General features: G+C 38.7%; 1 protein-coding gene across 1 annotated transcript in view; it reads left to right on the top strand.

Annotated features, from left to right (window-relative positions):
* Positions 1–15,182, top strand: part of LOC135195070 (F-box-like/WD repeat-containing protein TBL1XR1) — a 144,729-nt gene extending 129,547 nt beyond the window's left edge. Inside the window, exons 10-11 of the mRNA XM_064221445.1 lie at positions 12,898–13,063; positions 14,100–15,182. Of these exons, the coding sequence (XP_064077515.1) occupies positions 12,898–13,063; positions 14,100–14,228 (295 nt within the window). The 3' untranslated portion in view covers positions 14,229–15,182. The remainder of the gene's footprint in view (positions 1–12,897; positions 13,064–14,099) is intronic.
* Positions 15,183–17,746: the final 2,564 nt, after the last annotated feature.

Raw genomic sequence — 17,746 nt, 5'->3', positions numbered from 1 at the left:
TCATAAATTCACCATAAATCGAAATATTTTGCTAGAGACTTCCAATTTGTTGCAAAATGAAGGTAAATGCTTGAATATTACTAGAATATAAGCGTTTTAGCTTACAATTGCGTTTTTCGACCATTTCGGTAGAGTCAAAATTGACCGAAGGTTGAAAATTTGTCACTTATCATTTTTTATATGAAAATATTTCAAAATTGATAAAAGCTACAACCATGGGTTGTTTTTAGTTGTATTGTGCATGAAATTGCGCACATTTTCATATATAAAACTTTATGTAACGGCTAATTTAAAATGGTGCAAACATTACCACAATCGCATGTATGATTATTTTCGGAAGAGTTACTGCGCGGACGTAAGGAAAACGTTTTTTCATAAATTCACCATAAATCGAAATATTGTGCTAGAGACTTCCAATTAGTTGCAAAATTAAGTTAAATGATTGAATATTACTAAAATATAAGAGTTTTAGCTTACAATTGCGTTTTTCGACCATTTCGATAGAGTCAAAGTTGACCGAAGGTTGAAATTTTGGCACTTATGATTATTTATATGAAAATATCTCAAAACTGATAAAAGCTACAATCATGAGTATTTTTTTGTTGTATTCTACATAAAAATGCGCACATTTTCATATATAATAGTCCATGTAACGGCTAATTTAAAATGGTAAAAAAATTATGTCGATGTGACGAAATAATTTCCGAGATGTGTCACAGATACTTTTTAGTGCGGCAAGAAAGAAATTCGCGCTTGCGCGCCTGCGTAACGATTGTAAACAAAACAACACCTTGATCCGTGAACTCCCAGCATCCCCCAAGGCGCGTGATTCAAGAGTTTTCGGCTGGTAGGCCTAAAAGTATTTTTCCGCGAATTTTAAAAAAAACTTTTGTATGTCGACGTAAAATACGTCCAGTCGGCACCCGAGAGACAAAAAATGTCGACGTAAAATACGTCCAGTCGGCGTTTAAGGGTTAATAGAAATGCTGGATATGAAAGAACAGATTTTACTGTTGTTTTCACGAAAATAAAAGATAGATACGTAAAACTCGTATTATGATGAGATAGTGTAAAAATAGCAAAACAATCTTACAAAAAAAAAAAAATGCTCCCAGTGCCATCTATTAACAAAAAAAATAACTAAATCTAGTTCACAAGAAGACACATTTAAGTCATATTTCGACTTTAAAACACTTCATATAATGAAACATAACCTTGTCCTGTGTAAATAGAGTTTGTAGAGATTAATTTATGCTAAATAGAAGCAAGAAAATCACTCTAAAGTGAGTGAAATGCAACAAAATAAACTTACCTCCATCAGCTGATTTTTCCAAAGCAAAACATGATTGGTTTGTTTGTATTTTATTGTACAATAGTAGTATAAGACTACATACAGTTTTGTGGATACAGCGAAGTAAAGAATAAATTTTTAAAAGAGCCAAGGAAAAGATGGTTGTTCTTTATGTTTGTATTTTATGAGGCGGTCTCGGCACTTAGTCTAAATAATCAGACAATGGTGCTATAAACCCTACAGAAGGTAAAATCCAGTTATGAATATATTGAACAAGCGCCGTAAAACTGAAATGCCGGCAACTGATACCAGTGATAACTGGAGGCTGCTTGTAAGGCTGGACTGACGAAAGCCTCTTATGATTCACCTATGGTCTGATTCACTTGTAATGAATGTAGGGATTGGGATCAGGGAAAATGGAAGGCATAAAAAGCTCATTAAGACAATCATGAGAGAGACGAAAAGAGAAAAGCGATTGCTAGAGCCAAAGCTAGGAATTAAGCTAGCTTAGAATCTACTCCTAAATCAGTTGTAGCCGTTTTACCTGTTATGTCCTCTCCTGTACCTGCCTTTTCTCCCATAATCTGCCCTCTTTAACTATTCTACCTACTCCTTTACCTGGATGCAATGCTTCCGACTCCAATCCCATTGCCAGTCTCGAAGCCCTTTTTGACCTGAAATTTGGTCTTATTGTAAATGCTGTTGCCCAGTTAAGGGCATCCATTAAGGTCGTGATGGACAAAGAGTGGGAAAAGTGAAAGTCCAGTGTCAGTGGAGGGGGTGGCTGCTTGTCCTGCTGACGCTTCTAGACAAAGGTCCCTGAGAGACTCCCCTAATAAACCTTGGAGGAGGCATACTGGAAGTCCAAGTGCTTTGGGGTCCAGTCCAGACAAGCCAGTGGAGTTTTCCTAATGAGTCCCAGCCTTTGAAGAGGCGTGTAGCATTGACAGAATGTTCTCTGCTCCCTGCAAGCGATTCAAGGAACCTTAGCACAGCTCCCATTCATCTTGTAACTACTGGGACAGTCCAGAACATTTTTCTCCTGAGCACTAGTATTTGTCCACCTCTAGGAAGTACCAGTCTTCCTCTTTCATGCTCCTGTCGTTTGTAGAGTGCCCATCTGCTTCTCCCAAGTGCCCAGCACCATGTCACATAAGTTCAGTGCCTGGCACCACCTCTTCAGTTGTCTACTTCAGTTTCTCCCACACCCATGGCGCATGATTCTTCCCTTGCACCCATTCAGCGCCAACTCATGACATTATGGGGCTTTTGCAGAAGACGTCTGCACTGGCAAAGAACCCTCCCGACTTGTCTCCTTTACTAATTTCATCAGATGATGAAGTTCTTGACCAGGAACCTTCTCCCACAGCTTACACAGCTCTCAGATATTTCTTGGTCTCTTTTCCGACTTTCTTCACTCCAGCTGCTCCTTTTATTGGGGTTGCTGCCTCCTCCCAGGGGAACTTCTCGGGCCTTATTGATTCTTCTCATAGATCAGCTTTCGTGTAGGACAGCATCATGTTTTCATCGACAGAACTTCCCTATCTAATGAAAAAAATGTTTAGTCTTTGAAGTGTTAAGCTTTTTAGATTGGACCATAGAAGCACTTGCAAAGAAGATTGAGGAATGTTGTGGTTTTTTTTGGGGGGGATGTGTCTTCAGACTGGTTACGTGTCCTCTCATGCACGGCAAAGCCATTAGGGACAGCTCCCGGGAATTGCTGCATAGTTTTCTCTGGCAGTGCTGAAGTAGAGGAAACATTTGCTCTCCTGTTTTCACCATTGAATCACCAACTTTTTCCTCGGGCCACAGTGCAGGAAATAGCCTTGGACCTCCAGAAAAAGTCCACCCAAGATCTGGCTCAATCAGCCAAATGTCCCAAGGAGTCGGCCTAGTTTGGCGCGAAGATAATTTCTTCCCTTCCAACACCAGTCCTTTCATGGCAGTAGAGCAAGGTTCCAATCCAGGCCTTGCTCAAACATGCGCTTGGTCAGACCAGTCAAGAAGACCTCTGCCAAACCTTCCTCTTAACAGTCAAAACCCACTTCTGTTTGTGCCAGTGAGAGCCAGAACTTTCCATTTTTGGGAAAAATCGGAAGTCAAGAAGCATAGAACCATGGGTTTTGAAGCATCTGAAAGTGGCTACTCCATCCCATTTTGGGAGAAACCTCCCTTAAGTGTTGACGCCAATCGCATTGACAGCCTATTCATATTCTCAGGAAGAAAGCTGTAGAGATGGTTGAGGATGTCAGCATGGAGGGTTTTCACATGTGTCTGTTGGTGGTCCTTAAGTCATTGGAGGGTTGGAGACCTGTCCTTAATGTCAGTGCCTTAAATTTCTTTGTCCAGGAGATGACATTCAGAATGGAAACAAATCAATCAGTCCTGTCCTCCATTCACCAGGGGCATCGGATGGTAACCATCAACATGCAGGACGCAAACTTCTATGTCCCCGTACATCCAGGAAGTGGCTCAGGTTCTTGTTCCAGGGCACAGTTTTCCAGCTTTGAGCACTCTGCTTCAACCTTCCTACAGCTCCTCAGGTGTTTACTCATTTTCTCGCCCCTCTCATGAAGTGGCTCCACCTCATGGGCATCAATGTTTCCCTGTATCTAGAAGATTGGCTTCTTTGCTCTTCATCAAGAGAAAAGTGCACTGAGGACCTATGTAAGAACCTCTTCTTCACCAGGAGCTGTGTTTACTTGTCAACTTATGAAAGTCACAACTGATTCTTACTTATGTGATTCTCTATTTGGGGTTGACCATCGACTCTGAGCTTTCCAGCTTTTCCATCTGCCAAAAGAGTCAAGTCATACCTCCAGATGGTTCACAGTTTTCCCTCTTTGCTGTCCTGTTCAGCCAGCAGGTGGATGAGAGTCTCTTAGGAACCCTCGCATCCATTATGAAGTTTGTCTGTCTAGGAAGACTTCACATGAGGTTACTGCAATTCTTCCTGAAGGCCAGTTGGAACTGGAAAATGCAGCCAGATTCTTTTGTATTTCCAATTACTCCAGAAATCAAGAAGGACCTGCAGTGGTGGCTATCAGAAAGAAGGTTTTAATTTAAAAGGGAAGTCACTCCTTCCTTTGAACCTTAACCTAACATTGTACTCAAACGCATCAGGTCTGGGTTAGAGAGTTCTTCTGAAACACATGGAAGTTTGCGGGTTTTGGTCCCAAGAAGAGAGAGGAAACTGCATGTCAGTGTGAGAGAATTGAAGGCAATACGTTTAGGCCTTCAGTCATTTGCAAAAACGACTTACGATATGACAGTAGAGGTCCACTCGAACAATACCACAGCTCTGTCTTACATCAAGAATCAGGGAGGCACTTTCTCCTCCCTCCTTTTTTGGGCGAAGAAAAATCAGACCAAGATAGTCTTGAGATTCATTTAGGGCAAGTTGAAGTCTTGAGATTCATTTAGGGCAAATTGACGTCATCGCAGACAAGTCCTTCCCACGAAGTGGACTCTACATCCACAGGTATGCATCAACCTGTGGAAAATGTGGGGAAAACTGTCTAAGTATGGGGAAAACAGTCTATAGACCTGTTTGCAAGGTCAAGGAACCATCGCCTCCTGATGTTTTGCTCTCTACCATGGGCGACAGATGCTGTGCTCCATGATTGGTCACACTTGGACCTGTATGCCTTCCTGCCATTCAGCATGGTCAGGGAAGTTTGAAACTATTTTTAATCCATCACAATACATTGATGACTGCAGTAGATCCTTTCTGGCCTTGGAAGGAGTGGTTCCTGGACCTCCTCAGGCTTCTAGTAGACTTTCCAAGACTGCTGCCACAGAGACCAGGTCTTCTCAGACAACCACACTTTTGACGATTCCATCAAGGACCATCCGCTCTTGCCCTGAGGCTGTCAGGAGACTCGTCAGATGGAAGGCTTTTCAAGAGCAACTGCAGAGGCAATTGCAAAGTGTAGATGTCATCTTTTTGTAGGGTCTGCCTTGCTAAGTGGGCTGTATTCTGCAACTGGTGTAGAAGACATAACATTTCTTCTTCAACCACTGTAATGCAAATTGTAGATTTTCTGCATCTGTTGTCTGGTCAGGATATTAGTGATTTAATTAAGTCATATGTTGAGCACAGAAAGACAGACTCGATCGATCGCCTGGAACCTGGATGTAGTCTTTAAGTGGCTTTTGAGCCGTCCTTTTGAACACCTTCACTTCATTTCCTTCAGAGATTTAGTAAGGAAAACTCTTCCTGTTGCTTTGGCTCTGACCAAATGAGTCAGAGGGCTGCAGGCTATAGATCAGACTAATGTTAAAGAATTCTCTTTTAGCTGGTCTTAGGCTGGTTATTGTGTTGTACTGATATAAACATTATAATGTGATAGAGTATAAATGGACTCAGGACAAGGGGGCACTTTCTCTTATACTCAGCGAATGCTAAACCCAGTTTACCTACGTCAAAACCTGCAACAAGAAGTGGCTATTAGCATATGTGCCATCATATTGTTTACATATGACCAAAAGGGGACCAAGAAGCCATTCCTTTCTGTTGGTCAATGCCAGATGATCCTTTACCTAAATCCCATGTCTTTTTATCAGGTAAGTGGGAGGGTTTTGAGGACTCAGCAGTGACTACCAAAAATAAGTTTTTCTTCTGTCAAAACCTTGTTTTTGATAGTGTAGTCACTGTCTCATCATCAAGAAGCTTAAGAATGAAATTGACAGGTGACGAAAAGCACTCAAATTTTAATCCCAACCACCCAAAAACATTTTTGGTCCAGGGTCAAGCCACAAGTTTCAAGGTCCCACACTCTATTCCAAATACCTGTAGGTTTGGTAGCAAAGCTTAAGAAACTAAGTGCGAACTTACGTTTTTTAGGGTGAAGTTCTGTGGTGACTTACGACGACAACATGAAGAGAGAGAGAAAAAAAACAATAAAATGAAAATAAAAATATTGCCAATGATGGCCAAGAGAAAGGATATTCAGTGCCAATAATCTAGCCTAGCCTAGGTTTTGAAAATCTTGAAATCTATGGCTAAAACAATAAATAAGCCTTTAATATACTTTGTAAAGAAAAGCTATACAGTTGAACCTCCTAAAGTTGGTATTCTATGATCTGGGGGCTCCCCTGGTTTGGCTTGATTCAGCCGCCATTAGTTCATATCCCGGCTGAATGGGTGGTGCCACGTTTGTTCACAACTCCAAGATAGCAAAAATTATGCCATATCTTTGTTTTAGTGAGAATAATTCTTAGTAATGAAAAGAAAATGTGTGAAATCTTAGTAATGAAAAGAAAATGTGTGATGTCAAATATGTTATTTATATTAACTTGAAAATAGATATATTTTTCTAAATATTCCACTTGAGAAGTCTCTACCAAGTCATACCTTTTAATTTAAAACAATGAGACATTTGGCATGCACGAATTTCTTATTCTTAGAATGCTTGAAAGACAATTTTTTATACAACTGTGTATTTACATACATATTCAATATCTCACCCATGAGATAAGATGATACAAGAAGTAAGAAGTGCAAGCGTAAATCTTTATCAATGTTAGAAAATGCTTATCCCCCTAGCGAATAGTTTACTGTTCACTTTCCTCAATAGATGGCGTGCTTTGTTTACGTTTTGACGGCAACATTCAAATGGCCCATGATTGCCGAAATTCATTCATTTTTTCATCTCACTATTCACTACAATCAAATTAATGGTGAAGAAACTGATAGCAATAATTATGAAATACCAAATTTAGACTATGAAAGTCACTGCTAAGTAATGTGTAGATTCTGAGAAGAGTTTAGCACTGTATTGACTTAGCCTACTAGGCTAACCCAGGAATGTAGGCTAAATGTGTTAAAAGTACACTATTTAAAAGAAAATTATAAATAATGAAGTTATAAATTGATGAAATTAAAATATATGAGTAATAAAATGATAAAAAGTGTTGTCAGAACTTTGTCAAGCAGTAGGTTATGTCAGAAACTAGTTGTGTATAATATATGCCCGAAAATTAACACCATTAGTTGAAATAAAGAGGAAACGTGTTTAACAACGTGGTTGCTGGAGCGGAACCCCGTTGTTAAATGAGGAGTTCCTGTATAATGAACTAAGAAAGCTACTCATGGATGAATGGTCTCTTCAGGGACTTCCGTTTATTGAGCAGACTACACATCCCTCTTCAAGCACCAGAAGTAGTCAGCCAGAAAGTTAACATTCCATTGGCCTGGATAGCGTTCCTCCATAACACTGGTATCTTGGTGAAAGTGTTCACCCTGTTCTTCACTGAAGTCTCCACAATTCTCTGTAAAATAGTCCAGATGAGACCAGAGGAAGTACATTTTCACTGACATGTGCGCACCAAGTTGGCAGAAATTCTCCATTAACTCGTCAACCACCTTCTGATACTGGGAACTTCTGTGGTTGCCAAGGAAGTTTGCAATGACTGACTTAAGGGACACCCAGGCAGAGAGTTCAGCAGGATTCGGTGCATCATCAAAACTAGTGTCCTTGATGAGTTCCCTTATTTGTGGACCATCAAATATACCTGCCTTAAGTTTCTCCATGCTTTTTTGTTGAAACTGCTGATGGAGGAAGCAAATTCTCTACCTTCCCTGTCCAATGCCATTACAAAGTTCTTCATGATACCGAGTTTGATGTGGAGGGGTGGAAGCAAAATCTTGCTCGGTTCAACCAGAGGGTGGGACAGAACGTTGTGTGACCAAGGTTTTAATCTTTATCTTGATGGCCACTCTTGTCTGACATAATGCTGGTCATCAGCACGGCTATCCTATAAGCAAAGAAAGCATGGATACTTTGTGTAACCACCTCGAAGTCCTAGGATGAGTCCAACAACATAAAGATCTCCACAGATCAACCATTTATGTTTTTGGTAGTTCAGAACAGACAACAGATGTTCCATGCTTTTGTGGAATTCTTTCATTTCAACTGAGTGCCCAAGAACGATCGATGAAAACTTATTTCCACTATTTAGAAGAACTGCCTTGAGACTTCTGTTAGATGAGTCAATGAAAAGTCTCCATTCCATACCATCATACTTCAGACCAAGTAATTCAATCAGGTCAGCAATTTTTTTACTGTAGACCAGTGAAGATGCTTCATCAAATGTGAAGAATTTCCTAAATTCTCTCTCATGGTCCCAATACCAATAGAATGTAACTCCTGGTGCCAGTAGACGTTTCTCTCGAAGACGAGAACCCAGTAGCTTGGCAAACTCCTTGGAAAGGTTCAGGTCTTGGGTCAAGTCATTTAGTTTGGCCTGGGTCAAAAGCACTGATTGGTCGTTGTCTTCTGGCCTGTATGCACCACACTCAGCTGTATCAGTCATGTCACTAGATTCGGAATCAGAACTAGATTCCATGGTGACATTTGGCTCAAGAACAGGAAGATCAGGGCCGTGGGGGACTGGCTTTATGGCAGAAGGAACATCAGGGTCTTGAACATGTGCTTGTTCTTGCGATTGATGCCTTTTAGATTTTTCATGCAAAAGTAGCTGTCAGTAACGTGATCTTTTCCTTCCCTTCACACCATTGGGACACCAAATGGCATACTCTTCCTTTTCTTGGTCCTCCAATCCCATAAGTTCTCTACACATGTTTTGCAGCAGATATGGGGAGTGAATGGATTATCCGGATCCCCTAGTTTGACTCCAAAGTAAGTTTGATATGCCTTCACAAAAACCGTGAATTTTGCTTGACGGCCTGGAAGAACCACGTCCCTAGATGTAACAGAACCTATTAGGATGGTTTTTACACTTATGATCCATTTTTGTACATATCTAGACCTGAAAAATAAAAATAATTATTAAAGGTTACCCACAACCCAGTTTTGCAAAAACTAAAGTCCATATACACTTGGATAATTGCGATAATCTGGAAAAGTATGCTGGTTTCTATATTTTAGAAACCAGACCTGACCCAGGAAAATAAACTGTATTTTTTAATTCAGCATGCAAAAAGGGTCTTAAATTAGTTGGAAACCCTTGACCCTTGTAAAAAAAGTTTTGTAATGCATTCCATTGTATAATTGATGGTAAGCTGCTTGGGTGATATATTGTGCCTGCCCAAGAGAGCCCAGTTTGCTAATATGAACTCCTGATGCTAATGCTATCAGGAAGATCACCTATTGTAGCTTGTGAGTTTTGGTTGTATCGGGTCTGCTAAATTGAGGGGCTGATCAAAGTCTAAGCACCTTGTTCAAGGACCAAGTAATTGGAACCTTTTGAGAGTGAGACTTTGTAATGCAAAGGACCGTGAAAGGGAAATGAGAACTTCAACACAAGAGTCAATCCCAAATTCATAAAGCAATGGCTCTGTTAATGCTGCCTTATATTTGTAGCTGCAAGATATTTGTCTTCAAAAGGGATAAGAAAATATAAAAGTTTCCCTAGAAATTCTTGACTCGGCTTTTGGTATGGACATAATCAAACCATATCATCCATGCATACTGGTATTGCCGGATATAAATTCTGTAGTTTCTACTCTAGGTACCTAGCAATGTTGGGCAGTAATTTTCACTAGATATTTAAAAAAAATCCACCCTTGAAGGTCTCGGCTCAGAAAAGATGATTCGCAAATGGTTTTCTCTCCTACTGATTTGGATAAAACAGCCTGTTTGGCCAATTTGACACTATATTAAGTAAGCAGTTCCTTTGAAAGTTAAGAGTTTGCTCAATGCCAATGAAATCTGGAACAATGGAGGAAAAAAGATATATTGTCCTCATTTTTCTAGTCTTGTAGAAAGGCATCTCTTGCTGTTGCTTAACTGACGGTTTGTGATTCTCACATGTGGCGGACAGGTTCACTTCCAGTTGTAAAAGTATGTTGGCTATTATCTGAAAAGTGATTGTCTAACTTCCACTCCGTTGTTGCTGTCGTTTTCCTTGATAGGGAGTCTACTATTACATTTGAGAGAACCCCATTAGGTGAATTGCATACATGTGCCACTTCCTTGTTTGCTCCATCAAAGGATGGCCAGCATTATTATATTGAGAGATGAGTGTGATGCCGACCTCTTGATGTAGGACATTGCGGTCATATTGTGTAGAACAAACCAAATTCTCTCTCTTCTGGAGGTTTTTGAGTTTATGAGAGACAAAAAGACAGCCATCAGCTCCAAGAAATTGATATGACAATTCTCCAGAGTAGCTGAACACCTCCCTGCCACCTGACGATCCTCCCAATGTCCTCCCAACCTGTCTATGAGGCATCTGTGGGTCTTGTCACTTAACAGACTGAGGAATCAGGGTGGCCTGTTTCTCCAGAGATTTCTTATGGGACCAAGGCCAGAGTATCTCCCTAACTTTTTGAATCTTTTGATGAGGTCTCTCGCATCTTGTTTCTTGGGTGGGATAGTCAGAATTTGGTTCACATTGTTTTTTTGGAATCTGGGTATTGGATGTATTATTGATGTGAATTGCAATGGGCCTGTCATATGTTCTAATTTCCTTTTGGAAACCCTGGGCATGTTTTGAGGACTTGCTTTGCTTTATTCTATTTTGAGCATGATCTGGAGAGACAACAGGCCGTTTGAGTCCCAGCTACTGAAAGCATCTTTTGGGTGTGAGGCTGGATTTTCCCAAATAAGCATAAACCTTTTGACACTAGTAGTCTAATGACCACTGCTCTTAGGTTTTTCAAGCACTTTTTTTTTTTTTTTTTTTTTTTTTTTTTTTTGTTTATTATTATATTATTATTATTATTCTTATTATTATTATTATTATTATTATTATTATTATTATTTTTTTTTATTATTATTATATACACCCCCAGGTCAACCAATCATCTAGGTAGCCTATTAGTTGTATGCCTCATTTCTAATTACCGTTACTAATTTTCTTAAATTTCTTAGGTCAATGTTTACCCCAAAGGGCATGGACTTTGAACCTGTACATATCTTTTCCTATCGGTAACCCTAGGAAGGGACGGAAGGGAATTGCAACAGGGATGAGCCAGTATGTATCTTTCAGATCTATAGCTGCTTAAGTCTCTTTTAGAGCAATTGAACGCACTAGGGCAGGTAGTTATCCGAAAAATTTGGCAATAATTTGCGCATGTTCATTGTTGATGGTCTAGGATCACTTTTCAATTGAAGGAATCCTTTTTGGGGACACTTGAAAAGACATGCTTGGTGGCAAATATATGCATGTTTCCATATGACTCCCATTAACAAGGCCTTTTTGCAAGGGGTCTGATGTTTAAGAACCCTGTTACAAAAGTAAGAGGGGGGGTGAGACCATTTCCACCCCACTTTCTTTAAAATTAATGCTGTATCCCCAAGGGGAAGACTTCCATGCACATGATAGCCTACAGTACTAAGACTATGCTTAAGTATACAGGCTACATATATAAAAGGAAAATGTCTGTAGCCTTTTATCTAATCCTAAGGTTTTTGGTGTAAACTTAAGCTATTGCCTAGGCTCATGGCCTAACAGAATATGTCTTTAAATCTTATCTTATTCAGGATACTACCTAATCCAGGTTATTTTTGTTCACCCTTTAGGTTATAGGCTACAGGCAATATCTACCTCTGCCTAGCTAATTTATTCTTACTGAATCAATGTAGCCTAGATTGTAGGCTACTATTTAGTAGGCTATTGCAGACATCTTTATCTGAAAGGATCATCTACATTAATAACAATAATTGTGGAACTTATCTAAAGATAAGATTTCTGAATAAAATAATAAATTCTTCAAAACAAATTGAAATCCTACAAATAATGATCATAAATTGTCAGAAGCGCTGACGTGTGTTCGTGAAGAAGCTGGTTCACAACTTTTCATGGCCAATTAATTGTTCCACCGTCTAAACTAAAATATTTTTAACTGGAACTAAAAATTATGTACTTAGCTTTCAACTTAGATGGTTCCATGATCTTCTGTAATGAAATCAATAAGTGAAGAGCAAAATTCTTGGAGCTCTGGTTTCAGTAAACACTACTTTACTGACCAGAGAAAGGTATGGCTTCTAGGTCCATTTTTAGTTTTATGTAAACAATATGATGGCGCATATACACATGGCCACTTCTTGTGGGTTTTTACGTAGGTAAACTGGGTTTAGCATTTGCTGAGGATAAGAGAAAGTGCCCTCTTATCCTTAGACCATTTATACTCCATCATGTTTTATAATGTTTATCATTACGACACAATCAGGCCAGAAGACCAGCTAAAAGAGAATTCTTTGAAATTATTCTGGTCACCATGGAGCTCTGGATAGACCAAGGAAAGGTAACTCCTTGAGGACAAGATAGCTACTGCACTATGAAAAATTAACAACTAAAACTGTGGTGCTTCTCTCTCTCTCTCTCTCTCTCTCTCTCTCTCTCTCTCTCTCTCTCTCTCTCTCTACTTCTCATCCTCTCTCATCCTCTTCTCTCTCTCTCTCTCTCTCTCTCTCTCTCTCTCTCTCTCTCTCCCCAAATTGAACACAATGGTTAAACTAACAGTGAATATTATTATTGTTATAATGTTATGTAGTTTAACCAGACCATCAAATCTGGTTAAATTCCTCAGTAATAATTATCGTCCAGACTTTACCTCAATCAAGTGTAAGGGTAAAAAAATAATATATGAGAGGGTTGAGGTTAGTTACACTAACTGAAATGGTTTTATTTTTCAGTGCATCCTTTGACTCAACAGTACGGTTGTGGGATGTTGACCGGGGAGCATGCATCCATACCCTCACCAAGCATTCTGAACCTGTTTATTCTGTGGCCTTTTCACCAGACGGTAAATTTTTGGCATCTGGAAGTTTTGATAAGTGTGTCCATATATGGTCTACGCAGGTGAGTTTGTTAGTTTATTTTTTAGGTTTTTCTTGTTAAAAAATACCTTCTCTTTGCCAGCAGTGAAAGCATGTGGTAAATAATTTGATATTTGACTGACCTTACTGAAAATATTCTAAGCTGTAATATTTATTGCTGTAATACATAATTCTTCTTCAATCCCACTTCTTATTGGTGATAACTAGTGGTGGCTTGATTAGTACAAATTGGTTGCCCCAGAATGGAACACCTTGTAGCAGCATATCTCTTCCTCATCCTTTTCCTTCTTATCCATTCCTTATTTTATCCCCCATACATATCCATTTCCTTTACCTCCACATGCTGCCTGCAGTTGGTTGGATGATACCTTTCACCATGAAAATATTTATGGAGGCAGAGATGATTTTCAATCCTTGGTTCTTGGCAAAATGGTAGAAAATGAATCTATTTGAGGGAGAGAACACTGAATTGTTGCCCCATCACTAAATGTTTATTTAGGATATTGATGGCGAGCTTAATATTAAGTAGGAGTAATTGCCTCATAATAACAAAGTCATAAATATGACTCAATTACAGTATATTATGGCAGTTGCTCATTGCTTGGAAATTATTTATTTATATTGGTATCCTGCACGCTATACATTCACGTTATTTGATAAGCCGTTATAATGTGACACAGGTGATGTGGATAAAACTGTAGCATTTTCCCTCAACCTCTTCAAGCCCTAACTAATGTTCTTGTCTTTTCATCTTTGTTTCTGTTTACATGAGACTTTCATTGCCCACATTCCTGATTTACTGGTCATCTGCATGTAATTTTTAAGAATCTATTCTGTTCTTCAGGCTAAGAAAGAGCTGCAGTTGCAGTTTAGTTTTGTGCTTGACATGAATTTGTTGTTGTCAGAAGTAATGTGAAATTCATCATTTTTAGAATAGAATGTCGTGGTATAAATTTTAAGTTCATGAAAATTAGATGACTTAACTTTTGCTTGAACAGCATGACTGTTCTACACTTGAGAATATTTGCATATTCTGTGAGGATTTTCTTCATTTGCAGTCTGGCCAACTTGTACACAGCTATAAGGGAACTGGTGGCATATTTGAAGTTTGCTGGAATTCACGAGGGGACAAAGTCGGAGCTTCAGCATCCGATGGCAGTGTATTTGTATTGGACTTGCGCAAGTAACAGTGATCTATGTTAACGTGAATCCCTTCTAGAGTATTTGCGATGCTTTTCATATGCATTTGCTATTCTAGCAGAGGGGTTATCTCTTCAGAATTCACTGAAGAACCGTTCACAGACACGCTTATAGTATATATAAATACACAGTAAGTTGGAGAATGACATTGGAGGAAGTACCTCAATGGTAATTGTTGTGAACTTATCTCAGTTGTTTTTAATGTACTGTAACTTATTGAAGAATAAGGGAATTATTCTCCTCTGTATGGTGTAGAATTTGAGAAGTACAAGGGACACTTTTGATTCCTTCGTTTTCATGGGAGGTAGCACGGAAGGAGTAAATTAACAAGTGAACAATGATTTTGTACAGACAAACAGTGACCAGTGCAGACTACTTTTGTCAATTCCCGGAAGATGCTTCCGAGTCTATAGATGATGCTTCAGAGTCTCTAGTTTGTACCTGTCTTTTTGGGGGCATCTTGTGGCAGTAAGCATTGGCTGCAATATTGTTTCTGATATTACTGTACATTTTTGAATTTGATATGAATTTGGTGTAACTGAGTACTAGATTATGTACAATATTTAGATGTTGCAATTGTCCTGAGCTTTTGTACAGGGCAATTGAAACAAAATTAAACAACTTTGTACCAATGTAGTAATGTTTTTTGTTTATCTGTCTTGAGTTGATGTATCAAATGAAAAAATTACAGAAATTTGATTTCTCAAGGGAAGTGGCATTTTATGGGCATTTATGTTTTTTTCTAGTTTATCATTGTCTGATTGTTAGAAATATTATTTAGAAATTAACTTATTTGCTCTTAATGAAAAAATGTCACAAACATGATTTTGGATTCTGTGCCTCTGTGGATGAAAATGATTTTAATATTGGTGATATATTTTTTTCTAATTTTAAGGTCTGAATCATGAAGATATTGGTACAATACATTTTTATAGAATATAGGCTGTGGTTTAACTTACATTTTTGTTCCCATGTTTGTTACCCTACATTAGTTTTTGCAGCAGCCTCTTAACACCCACTACTACAAGTAATTTAAGATGGGTTGGAAGTGGGGCATTCTAGCTATGTTCATAATGAAGCTTTCCAAAAGTCCAAAAGATGAGCAAATCGAGGTTCACATGTGAGTGGATCATTGACATATCTGAAGCCTAGGTCTCTTGGTAGACAGCACTCCACCCTCTTTGGGGTGTGCAAAAGCTGTATACAAGGATGGCAGTTTGTTAAACAAAATCTGTTCCTTCGTTAGACTTTATGGTGAAGTAGGCTTGGAGAACCTGTGAACCAAGGATTCCAGAGAGGCATTCACAGGAATTTTCTAGTAGCAAATCATAAGTTGTTGTCTGAGTGAAGAGAGTCATTGCTTCAGAGGCCATTTATGGCTCTTATGTCAGGTCTGGGAGGGAACCTTCTTTGACCTCAGCACACACTACTTGGCGGATGTGAATTTCAATCCAAGGAAAAATGAACTGTGAAGTTTTCCAGGGGGAACTTGGCAAGGCCACTTAGGCATATTGACACCTACAGAGTTACAGGATAAATACCTAACTCAAATAATGCTAGGTCAACCCAATACTGACCACTCACAAGCTAACACCTCAAAACTTACCAAAGAAATAATCATTAAAAACTGTTGTCACTAAGATCAAAACTGCAAGTTCAGTTAATTATAAGGCAAAAGAAATTGGCCAGATAAAACTTGACTGTGAAACTAAGAAGTACTGTATCAAACACAGTGTAATGCTGTACCATCATAATAGGTATGGACCAGCATACATGCTTTGACCAAAACAAATGAATTGGTTACTGGAGAAAAGGAAATGAAGTGATAAGGCCAAGTTAACCCCGTATGAAGCAGAGCAATGAAAATTATTAACTTCTAAAATGATCCAAATGGACATGCCATTAAAGATAACTTTTCTGAAAGGTATTAAAGATCATTTCTTCTGAAAGTTATTTCCCGTTTACTAGAAAACAAAAAAAATAAATAAATGTGAGAACAAAGTGACTAAAAAATATTGGAAGGCTATCCTAGGAAGCTAAGATGAAATAGAGGCACAATCTGTGAAAGCATATACGTACTGGGAGCTTTCTGAATCTTGGCTACTACATGTATCCATGAGACTGAGATTTCCATTTCCATGAAAGTAATCAATACTGTGTATGTATGAGCGCCTCAGTGGCATGATCGGTATGGTCTTGGCCTGCCACCTCTGTGGCCGTGAGTTCGATTCTCAGGCATTCCACTGATGGGTTAAGAGATGTGTATTTCTGGTGACAGAAGTTCACTCTCGACGTGGTTCGGAAGTCACATAAAGCCATTGGTCCCGTTGCTGAATAGCCACTGGTTCCATGCAACGTAAAAACACCATGCAAACAAACAATACTGTGTATGATCAATGTAGCTATGATAAAATAATTTTATGAGGTGGGGAGCTAAAAACACATCCAAATTGCATTTATAGGTCATGAAGTAATACAAGAAGGTTTCTTGTTCATATACTATTTACCCACTGGGTTTTGCTTATAGTGTACCTTGTTTGTTACTCTTCCTCTCTTTTACTCTCATACATTTTGGTGTCTTCTCACCTGATATGGATAACTTTAACTGAATTAGTCTCAAATAATCTCCTCTTGGGTAAAATGTAACTCATCTGTTTTGTTAAACCTAATGATAAAAAGTTTAATGTGCACTTAAAATAGTTTATTAAAGCTGATGAAATGCACATTATTCATGACTGCATGGCCATTCAGTTACTATGGTAATGGGTAAATCTGGATGCTGGCAGTCAACTTTATTGTACCATTGCCTAGAAATCTATGATTACGGATTCAGGTAGGTATGGCTATTGTAAGGTTCTGGTGGAAGTGATGCTGCCATTGAGGGAGGGTACTTAATGGAGTAGAAAGTTTTGCTGCTTAACTGGCTTCTTTTCCACCAAACTTGCAATCAGTAGTAAAATCTTACAAACACTATCACTGTAAAATATGCAAATACACACGTACAACAGAGCCTATCTTCTTTGAAGTTTCATACAGCATTTAAGAAGAGATTTGTTATGCATCTGTGGAAGGGTATTGCCATCAATGCACCTCATGACGTCCACATGATACATTACTTAAGGGTTGTTTGCAGCTTACGTTTAGGCATTGATGACCTTAGAATTACTTAACAGTGCCAAGGAACCTACACTAATAGAATGTGATTTTAATGCTCACAACCCACTGTGGGACTATGTTTGTACAAACTCAAGTAGAGCAGGAAATAAAGTAGAATGCCTGCATTCAAATGACATGTGCTGTATTAATGATTATGAAATCAGTACATATTCGAAAGCGCTTGGAACATTTTCCTCAGTAGACTTAACTCTGTGCCTCAAGATCATTTTGGAATACAGTATTAATTTCCTTATTACAAAATAATCCTGCAAAACATGTCCCTCACTACAACATTCATAAAGCAGATTCTGAGTGATACGAAATGGACACTAGTTGAATATTTAAAACT

Source organism: Macrobrachium nipponense, chromosome 15, assembly GCF_015104395.2.
Source record: "Macrobrachium nipponense isolate FS-2020 chromosome 15, ASM1510439v2, whole genome shotgun sequence".
Taxonomy (NCBI): Eukaryota; Metazoa; Arthropoda; class Malacostraca; order Decapoda; family Palaemonidae; genus Macrobrachium; species Macrobrachium nipponense.
The sequence above is the reverse complement of the archived record's forward strand: the minus strand, read 5'-3'. Positions and strand labels throughout refer to the sequence as shown.